Source organism: Aplidium turbinatum, chromosome 14, assembly GCF_918807975.1.
Source record: "Aplidium turbinatum chromosome 14, kaAplTurb1.1, whole genome shotgun sequence".
NCBI classification, from domain to species: domain Eukaryota; kingdom Metazoa; phylum Chordata; class Ascidiacea; order Aplousobranchia; family Polyclinidae; genus Aplidium; species Aplidium turbinatum.
In genome coordinates, this window is record NC_137485.1 from 19634982 (window position 1) to 19645828 (window position 10847).

Consider the following 10847-nt stretch of genomic DNA (forward strand, 5'->3'; position numbering starts at 1 on the left):
GGCAAGTTGAGCAACCCCTAGTTCCGGGAAAACGGAAAAGCTGAAACAAATTTTTCTGACACCAAGTTATTTTACCCATAATGCCATTTAAGCCACTATATCGATCTAAACAACTGGAAGCTTTGTTTAGGAATGGTTCCACTTTTTTGAGTTTGGGTGCTTACGAGTAAATATTTGGCAGCGGCGGAAATTTCTGTTTATTGAATTATTAGTAGAGATAGATAAAATTCGTTTTGCAATTGAGGTAGACGTTACATCTGCCCAGGCTTGTAGCCAATAATGCAATATAGTTTTCTAGCAGTCTTTGAAAAAATTAACTTTTTTTAAAAATGGTGGAGATGGGGTAAGTTGAGCAATTGCTCTTGGGGTAGGTTGAGCAGTTGCTCAACTTACCCCAGTAAATAACTTAAGACAGCTGATCAGGTCAAGCCAGCTAATTATCTTGTTTTTTCTTTCCTTTTCATGTTAAAGTTACAATTGATGTACAGGCTACCTTTTCAAATATATTGTTTGGTCAGTTAAATCAGTGGTTCTCAACCTTTTTGACTCACGGACTATTCTCAAGCTCGCCTATATACCCGCGGACTCAAGCTATATATTAACGAAAAATAGGTTTTTTGATTTCTATCCAAGAGAGTTTAATACGGTATCAACGAAAAAAGCAAGCACTGTTTTTCACTCAACACACACTCAATGAAAGCCTTGTCCTTGAACTTGCTTGACAAGTTTATCGAATTCCGGAATTATGGTTGTCAGTGCACATCTAATGTCATCTTCCGGTTGAAGTCTATTGCGATACTTCGTTTTGATCATCGTCAGAGTTGAAAAGCCAGATTCACACAGGTATGTGGTTGGAAATGGCAAAAGAGCTGTTGCAGCTTGCTTGCAAAGATCTGAACGACTAGGCTCCATCGACTGCACATTTGCCCAAAATTGAGTCAAAGAAGCCTTTTTAAACTTGTCTTTCCACATCTGTCGGCTTTGCAATTCAAGCAACTGTTCAGCAATACAGTCCATATCTGAGTGAAGTTCTAGCGCTGACACCTGAAAAGGATTCCGAACCCAATTAAAGATCCTGCAATAATTGTTGGAAGGAATACAACGATCCAATTCAGAAAGAAATGTGTTGAGGTGCCCAAGAAAGATGGGAAGAATGACGCCCAAATTGATATCTTTCTCTTCCACAAATAAGTTCAATCCTGGGAAAGCAGCCAACCTCCCACTTTTCATTCAATGCATCCATAGCTTTATTTTACGTTTGAATGCATTAATACTTTCCAAAACATCAAAAAATAGTTTCTCTTTTCCTTGCATAGAACTATTCAGTTGGTTTACATGGCTGAAAACATCGGCCAAAAATAGCAACTTTGCAATCCATTCATCATCACGAAAGCGATCAGCAAGTTCATGATTTTGCTCTTTTAAAAAAGCATGGGTTTCCTCGTTAAGAGTAGCCACTCTCTCAAGCACCTTTCCTCGTGACAACCAACGAACAGTTGAATGGAACATAAGCCCACTGAGTTCCGCTCCCATTTCGTCACACAAAGCACGAAATAAGCGAGTGTTCAAAGGACGAGATTTAATATAATTCACCACAGATACAACCTCTTTAAAAACTATGGCTACATTTTCTTGTATTTCTTTTGTTACCAAATTTTCTCTGTGGAGAAGACAATGAACGACCGAAATGTTATTGTTTTTCTTTTTCACAAAACTCATGAAGCCTTTCTTACTTCCCACCATGGCTGGAGCACCATCAGCACAAACAGACACGCAATTAGACCACTCAAGCTGATGTTCTTCAAAGAAGTAATCCACTTTCTTGAATATTTCTTCTCCTGTGGTATTTTTAGCAAGTGGACGGCAAAACAGAAACTGCTCAACGAAATCATTTGTGTCAAAATATCGCACAAACACCATGAGCTGTGCATCACTTCCGATATCGGTTGTCCCATCCAGTTGCAAACTAAATCTTTCACAGCATCTTATGGCAGCGATTGTTTGTTGCAGAACATTTCTTGAGAGTTCTTCGATACGCCGCTTCATGGTGTCGTTTGACAAAGGAACCATTTCCAGTTTTTTAGCAACAGCATCACCACACATTATCCTGGCCATTTCAACAGATGCTGGTTTAATCAAATTTTCTCCAGCTGTGTGAGGTGCTTTTGCACTTGTAAGCGATTTTCCATGCAACCGCAAAAGAAGCACGCACTGCATGACTGTGAGAATATACTATTCCTCCCCAAGCAGTTGGGCGATCAATGCGACTTCGCTTCACCTGATGCTCTTTTTCTTTAAATACTTCAAGAGATTTGTGAAGTTAACAACATTTCCATGGTTTGATTCTAGGTGCCAACAAAGTTTCGTGTCCTTTAAAGAGCTGTGAGCTAAGACTGTTAAGCACAACACACACTGCGGCCTCACTTCGCCATTCACCTCAATCAAAGTAAATCCAAAGCTTCAAGTATTCATCATTATATGCAAAAACTTGTTTTCTTTTAGCCATTTCAAGTAATTCTGTCTGAGACTGTTCACCAGGCATCTAATCTAAAACTGACTGTGTTCTCATCGGTAGAACACAGTCAGTTTTAGAATTTTAGCCCATTTATTACGACATCACAAAGATAAAGTTGGTGAAATAGGAGCATTTTACGTTTTATTTGTAATGCAATATGAACTGACCACTAGCAAAAGCAACTGTGCTCGCGGACTCATCCAGGCCCTTCCGCGGACTCATTTGAGTCCGCGGACTCGGGGTTGAGAAACACTGAGTTAAATACAATGTCACGTATATATCAAAGAAAAACAAACAGGGGAAACATTCAAAATGCTGTGCTGAGGAGTGCAGCAGATAATGTTATACTGTAAATGGAAAATCCGTAAATGCTGCTTCTATTGATCATGGTATTAAACGGATGACGCTGACTCGTTACATAAATCGAATGAAGAATTCTGTCGCTGCCGATAATGTGACTTCAGTCAGTAGAGCTATGCAGAGCTAGCGGTATGGTTTTGCTAACCATACTACCCCACACATCGCATCAACTACAGCCTCTAGACAAGGCTGTGTACGGACCGTTTAAGTCGTAGGCCTACTACAGCATTACGTGATCGGTCTGCAAGAGATTTTTCCAAAAACTCCTCACTATAGCCTAACATTTAAATAGTTTATATGGTGATATATTGAAAACTGGGGCAACCACCCCCTCCCTAGATACGAAAACCAAAAACATATTCTGAGTGGTAGGCTAAATCAATGGCTCAGTTGCAATAAAAACATGTATTAATACTAACTCTGCAACTTAAGAAATTGAAGTTGTCTTCATTTCTTATTAATGTAAGCAATCAACGCCTTAATTCATTGTTGCTCAACTTACCCCATGCTGCTGCTCAACTTACCCCATTAAAAAAAGGGCGGGGCAAGTTGAGCAACAGTAGTAAGTAGTACCACATCTCGGACCCCCATATGCCATGCTGTGACGTCACCGCGAAACAAACCAAGAAAACACTCATAAATTCACCCGCCAAAATTCAAATGTATAAAGAATAAACAAAGAAATGTGAGTATGATTCAAGCTCCAGGGTTGCCAGATGTATGATAAATAAATCTCCAGGGTTGCCAGATCACTTTTTGTGTAAATTTACCCGCCAAAAAAATTCAAATGTATAAAGAATAAACAAAGAAATGTGAGTTCTGCAGGGTTGCCAGATGTGTGGTAAATAAATCTCCAGGGTTGCCAGATCACTTTTTGTGTAAATTAACCCGCCAGAAAAAAATTCAAATGTATAAAGAATAAACAAAGAAATGTGAGTTCTGCAGGGTTGCCAGATGTGTGGCAAATAAATCTCCAGGGTTGCCAGATCACTTTTTGTGTAAATTTACCCGCCAAAAAAAAATTCAAATGTATAAAGAATAAACAAAGAAATGTGAGTTCTGCAGGGTTGCCAGATGTATGGTAAATAAATCTTCAGGGTTGCCAGATGTATGGTAAACATGTTCCACATGAGTGTTCAAGTGTGACAAGAACCACTCATGTGTGACAATGAATTGTTGTTTGTTTCCTGCAGGGTTGTCAGATGTATGGTAAATAAATCTCCAGGGTTGCCAGATCACTTTTTGTATAAATTTACCCGCCAAAAAAAATTCAAATGTATAAAGAATAAACAAAGAAATGTGAGTTCTGCAGGGTTGCCAGATGTATAGTAAATAAATCTCCAGGGTTGCCAGATGTATGGTAAACATATTCCATATGGGTGTTCAAGTGTGACAAGAATCACTCATGTGTGACAATGCATTGTTGTTTGTTTTTATGATGACGCTCCAGGGTTGCCAGATGTATGGTAAACATGTTCCACATGAGTGTTCAAGTGTGACAAGAACCACTCATGTGTGACAATGAACTGTTGTTTGTTTCTATGATGACGTCAAGTTGTTCAAGCTCCAGGGTTGCCAGAAGTCCCACCTTTTGTGTAAATTCACCTGTCAAAATTCAAATGTATAAAGAATAAACAAAGAAATTAAAATTCAAATGTATAAAGAATAAACAAAGAAATTAGAGTAGAACACCGGACGATCAGTCTCAACGCACACTATTTGGTGGTGTTTAAAAACCCTAGAGACAACTCTCAGATACTTCATTTGGCAAAGCAAGCTTATCCGAGGCAAACGGGTGTTCTTCAAGAAGCCTTTGCAGACGCAACATCTAAACCTTTCGGTTATTTACTGTTGGATTTTAAACAAAGCACCCCAGAAAAACTTCGATTGCGAACTGACATCTTTCCAGGAGAAAGCAATTTTGTATACGTCCCCAATCCTCGATGATGACCGCTCGTTTACAACGACACATCGACACACTCAAACTTCTTTCCAAAGCGAATCCTAATGTTGCTAAAGGGGTTATAAAGTCAGCAGATAACGAATTGATTAAGTGTGTTTGTGATTGTTGCTACAACGTGTTGAAGGGCAACGTCCCCATCTCTTCAAAGCAAAAGGCAAATCTGCTTAAATACAAGAAACCTTTGCGTGAGCTGGCCAAAAAGAAGACCAGTCTTACAAAAAAACGACAGATTATTCAACACGGAGGTTTTCTGGGAGCTCTTCTATCCGCCGTTGTTCCTGCGATCGCTGGGTTGATCGGCACTTTGGCTTCAAAATAACAAGATGAAAAGTGTCAAAAAGATGAGCCTTGTGGAACCACGCCTTCTAGAGTCGATGCGAGAAAAGAACATGCAAAAACCTCCTTTGCTGAACGCGATGAGTGAGTTGGACTCCAAAATGAATGACATTCTTTCTCGTTCTGATCTGACCACGAGTGAAAAAGTGAAACTCTACGATCAAATCTTGCAGCAGTACATTGTTTATCGTGAAAAGTATGTCAACACTCCAACCAAGATTGTTCTTGAAGAGAAACAACATTTTACTGAGGATGACATATTGGCAGGAGTTGCAAAAACCTACCTCGGAAAAAGTCGTGGTCTTGTGGACGTTATCAAAAACAATTCTTCTCTCGGTTGGAACAAATCAGGCGAACTCACGATTCACGAACAGGTGATTCCTAACTCCAATATAAAACATTTGATTTCGGCTGTCGTTCATAAATCCAAAAATTCTCAACCGATCGGTTTGAAAGAGTTTCAAGAAGAGTTGGGTGAAACTCACCCTTTTCCTGGTCTCAAAAAGAAGATAACATGGCGTCAGCACGATTGATTTACTATGACGCCGGGAATCCTGGAAGCTTCGGTGGAGAGGAAAGACTACGTAGGGTGATCAACAAACCTGTAAAATCGTGGCTCGGCTCTCAAGACGCTTACACACCCCATAAACCGATTCGCATACGCTTTCCACGTCGTCGTGTGGTGGTCGGTGGCATCGCAAAACAATTTCAAACAGATTTGATCACGACATCTACAAGGTAGAAGCGATTCTAGGGAGGAGAAAAAAGAATCGAAAGAAACAGATCCTTGTAAAGTGGCTCGGTTACCCGGACAAGTTCAATTGCTGGATTGACGAAGCGAGTGTTGTGCGTTATGGCTGAGTGGAAAATGTGTGGAAAAAACGTTCCCAGAAGTGAAATAGTCTATTTTTTTCAAATGGTTGTCATTTTGATTGTGATATCATTCAGTCTCTACAATCTGAGTTTAGAAGAGGACCCGCACAAACTTTGGATCGTGTTGCTTTCCAATTGTTTAGGGTTGGTTATGCCCCAACCCAAAATAAAATATCCAAAGAAAAATGTTTTACCTAACCCTACCGAGTAACAGTTCCATGAAATTTTTCCCCTCCAACACCTTGACGGATTATGTGGTCAGACTACCGAATGAGATCAACTTGGAAGGAGATTGGGAGGTTGGTATCGCCGAAATCCAATATCCACACTCCTGGAGGAACATTATCAACTCAGTCAATAATTGGTTGCACTATGTAGACGGTGTAATTGACACTGTCGTGGCCTTGGATTCTGGTCACTACCCTAATCCTCAAGCAATCCTTCAATACTTGGAAATGAAATTAAAGCGCACAATTGGAACGCAATTGTCATTACACATGTATTACAATCCTTACACAAGGCTTATCAATTTGTTGGTCAAAAGCGTGCGCCCACATCACGATGGGTGAAGGACTTGCTGAATTGTTGGGGTTTCATAGAAAGCGTTTTAAAAGCGGTGAATATGAAGCAAGACGTCACGTAGACATACATCAAGGTTTTTATGCCATGTACTTGTATTGTGATGTGGTAGAACCCAGGGTGGTTGGCGACACCTTAGCTCCTTTGCTGGGTATAGTTCCTGTGGAAGGAAAAGATGGTGATTACATTTACCGAAGAAATGAGAAAGTGCATTATCACCCTGTTCAACTGAAAAACTTCGACACGGTACATATATCGCTGCGAGATGATCAGGGCAATCCAGTTCAATTTGAGACCGGAAAAGTAGTGGTCACGCTTCACTTTCGGAAAAGACGTCTTCATCAACTATAATGCCTCACAAGCCCGAGTTCTGTTGCAACGCAAGAGCCTACGAAAACTACTACGTCTCCCAGGTTGGTCACGGTACACCAGGTTTTTTTTCCGGTGCCCAATATCAAAACGGTTATGGTTTGGGGAGTATATTTTCTAGCCTTGGAAAAGCGATCCTGCCTTTGATCAAATCAGGAGCAAAGACGGTTGGAAAAGAAGTTCTCAGGTCAGGTGCACATTTTGCTTCAGATGTGTTATCTGGAAAAAGTGCAAAAGAAGCGGCTTTACAAAGATCGAAGCAGGCTGGTGTCAATTTATTGAAACGCGTCGCGGCCCCGGTCCATCAAATCCCACCACACGAGACCTTTTTCTCATCTCCGCCTGTCAAAAGGCGAAAGAAAATCAACAAATCCAACAGTTTGAAAAAACATAGACGGAAAGCGGTCGTATCAAAAGACATTTTCGATGGCTAGCTTGATTCATGAAAAGTCTTGTGAAGGGTTGAAAACCGAGCTGGATTTGTTTGCTGTTCCACCTACCCAAACCAGTTTGGAAAGTGGACATTATGTGGAACATCGCCCGCAATCTACTCTCACCGACAGCGGTCCTGTCGAGTTTTTGATTGTCGAGGAAGGTGACTACTACATCGATTTGGCCAACACCTTACTCTACGTTCGTGCTAAAGTGGTCAAAAACGACGGGACAGATTTAGCCGAAAACGATGCCGTTGCTCCGGTTTGCAATTGGTTGCACAGTCTGTGGTCACAGATCAATCTAAGCCTAAACAACACCCAGGTATCTCAATCGAATCACACGTATCCCTACAGAGCTTACTTGGAGACTCTTCTCAGTTTCGGAGGACCTGCAAAATCTTCACAGCTCTCTGCAAACTTATGGTACAAGGACTCTAAGGATAAGTTTGATACGCTCGCTGTTGCAAATGCAGGCTTCAATCGACGCAAGGCGTTGACGCAAGAAAGTCGATCGGTGGACATGATAGGGAAATTGCATCTGGATATGACTTTTCAGAATCGATATTTACTCAACGGAGTCGAGATGAAGCTCAAATTGACTAGAGCCTCCGACGCGTTTTGTCTCATGGGGGCAGGAAAGGTCAAGCTGCAAGAAGTGGCTTTATTCTGTAGAAAGGTCAAACCCAGTGACCCTGTAAGAATCGCCCACATCAAAGCGCTCCAGTCTGGAACAGCCAAGTATCCAATCCGCCGTGTAGAAACAAAAGCTTTTACCGTGCCAAGAGGCAATCTCACCGTCACCAAAGAAAATCTCTTTCTCGGTCAGTTACCAAGAAGGGTGGTGATCGGCATGGTGGACAATGCTTCTTTCAACGGTCTGTCGGCCAGAAACCCGTTTGATTTCAAACACAACTCTGTAAATTTTTTGGCTTTGTATCGTGACGGAAAGCAGATTCCTTCCAAACCATACCAACCTGACTTTGGAAATGGAAAATATATACGCAGCTACCTCTCCCTATTTACAGGAACAAATCAATATTACGCAGACGAAGGCAACGATATCTCCAGAGCGGAATATCCAGGCGGATATACCCTGTTTGCGTTTGATTTGACACCGGACCTTGGTTCGGGGGCGAGTCATTTCGAATTAATAAAGCACGGAAACTTGCGATTGGAAATTCACTTTGCGACAGCCTTACAGCAAACTATCAACGTCATCGTCTATGCAGAGCACGACAATCTTCTAGAAATTGATCGCAACAAAAGTGTCATATTCGACTATTCGGCATGAACTCGGACCAGATTTCAAGGATTTTATTCAATGACTCTTGTCTAAAGCGTGTTTTGAAGGGTGTGTAGCCTACGTGAGAGACATGTTGCCCCAAGACGTATCCCCCCCCTGCTGCCTTTGTCATCAACACCGACGAAAGCGATCAACCGGGTGAACACTAGGCTGCTGTTTATTTGAATGGTCACGAGCAAGGCGAATTTTTCGATTCTTTTGGTATCCGACCCTACCAACGTGAATTTATCGATTTCATGCATCTCCACTCGATCGATTGGATTTGGAACCACACCACAATTCAAGGACCTTTGTCGCTTGTCTGTGGTCACTATTGCATGTATTTTCTATTAAAACGCTGTTGCGGTGTATCCATGAAGGCGATTGTCTCAAATTTTCATTCTGATCTCAATGCAAACGATCGTGCTATTGAAGACTTTGTACGCCGGCGTTGTAGAATAAGAATTTAATTTGTGCATTTGTTTAGTTTTTTGTTTTTTATTATGTATTTGTGTCTATTACACAGTTGTTGCATTTTTACCTCAATTTCATGTTGTTGTTTTTTCAACATAAAGTTAGAAAAAAAAATCTTCCTGCTTCACCTTTCAATGCATTTTTTTATTTTTTTATTTTAATTCTACCTTTGCACTTAAAATTATATTGCTGTTGTTGCCTAATAAAAAAAAATAAATACGAGTTGTCAATTTTATTTTATCGCAAAGCACGAAAAGCTAAAATGATGCAGGTGAAAAGAAACAAGTTTCTTTTCGAAATTTGTTCAATAAAAAAAAAAAAAAAAAATACAAGTTAGCAATTTTATTTTATCGCAAAGCACAAAAAGCTAAAATGATGCAGGTGAAAAGAAACAAGTTTCTTTTTGAAATTTGTTCAATAAAAAAGATAAAAAAAAATACATGTTAGCAATTTTATTTTATCACAAAGTGCAAAAAGCTAAAATGATGCAGGTGAAAAGAAATAAGTTTCTTTAAGGAAAAAAAAATACAAGCTAGCAATTTTATTTTATTGCAAAGCGCAAAAAGCTAAAATGATGCAGGTGAAAAAAAAACAAGTTTCTTTTCGAAATTTCATTTCTTCGAAATGAAATTTCAAAAAAGAAAAAAAAAAAAAAGAAACATCTCAATGTTGCGGCGACATTGTTACACAAACTCATCTTCATCGATTTCTGCCCGTACCAAGTTGGCGCGTTGCTGATGACGACAGTCATGGTCGATTTCTGCTGTGTTCAGTATATGACAGTCAAGTTAGGGCGACTCTAAACTCATCTTCATCAATTTCAGCCCGTACCAAGTTGACGCGTTGCTGATGAGAGCAGTCATGGTCTATTTCTGCTGTGCCTAAAATACGACAGTCAAGTAAGGGCGACTCTACAACCTTGACGATGGTGAACAATTTGCGGCACTCTTTGCAGTGCTCAAGCGATCTCAGGTCAAACAATGTAACGCTTCTGACAAGCCCCCAAGCAAACGTCGCCGCAACATTGAGATGTTTCTTTTTTTTTTTTTTTTTCTTTTTTGAAATTTCATTTCGAAGAAATGAAATTTCGAAAAGAAACTTGTTTTTTTTTCACCTGCATCATTTTAGCTTTTTGCGCTTTGCAATAAAATAAAATTGCTAGCTTGTATTTTTTTTTCCTTAAAGAAACTTATTTCTTTTCACCTGCATCATTTTAGCTTTTTGCACTTTGCGATAAAATAAAATTGCTAACATGTATTTTTTTTTATCTTTTTTATTGAACAAATTTCGAAAAGAAACTTGTTTCTTTTCACCTGCATCATTTTAGCTTTTCGTGCTTTGCGATAAAATAAAATTGACAACTCGTATTTATTTTTTTTTATTAGGCAACAACAGCAATATAATTTTAAGTGCAAAGGTAGAATTAAAATAAAAAAATAAAAAAATGCATTGAAAGGTGAAGCAGGAAGATTTTTTTTTCTAACTTTATGTTGAAAAAACAACAACATGAAATTGAGGTAAAAATGCAACAACTGTGTAATAGACACAAATACATAATAAAAAACAAAAAACTAAACAAATGCACAAATTAAATTCTTATTCTACAACGCCGGCGTACAAAGTCTTCAATAGCACGATCGTTTGCATTGAGATCAGAATGAA

At 39.6% G+C, this 10847-nt stretch overlaps 3 protein-coding genes across 3 annotated transcripts; 1 reads left to right on the forward strand and 2 right to left on the reverse strand.

Moving 5' to 3' along the window:
• Positions 1-690: 690 nt before the first annotated feature.
• LOC145782969 (protein FAM200A-like) lies at positions 691-1230 on the reverse strand. The gene has a single exon (XM_082594727.1). It carries the CDS (start codon positions 1228-1230, stop codon positions 691-693), a length of 540 nt encoding a protein of 179 aa, XP_082450853.1.
• Positions 1231-2217, reverse strand: LOC145782970 (protein FAM200C-like). Its single transcript, XM_082594728.1, has one exon. The coding sequence runs from the start codon at positions 2215-2217 to the stop codon at positions 1231-1233; it is 987 nt and encodes a 328-aa protein (XP_082450854.1).
• Positions 2218-6976: 4759 nt separating this feature from the next.
• Positions 6977-8720, forward strand: LOC145782971 (uncharacterized protein F54H12.2-like). Its single transcript, XM_082594729.1, has 2 exons — positions 6977-7373; positions 7456-8720. The coding sequence occupies exons 1-2, from the start codon at positions 6977-6979 to the stop codon at positions 8718-8720; spliced, it is 1662 nt and encodes a 553-aa protein (XP_082450855.1).
• The last annotated feature ends 2127 nt before the right edge of the window (positions 8721-10847 follow it).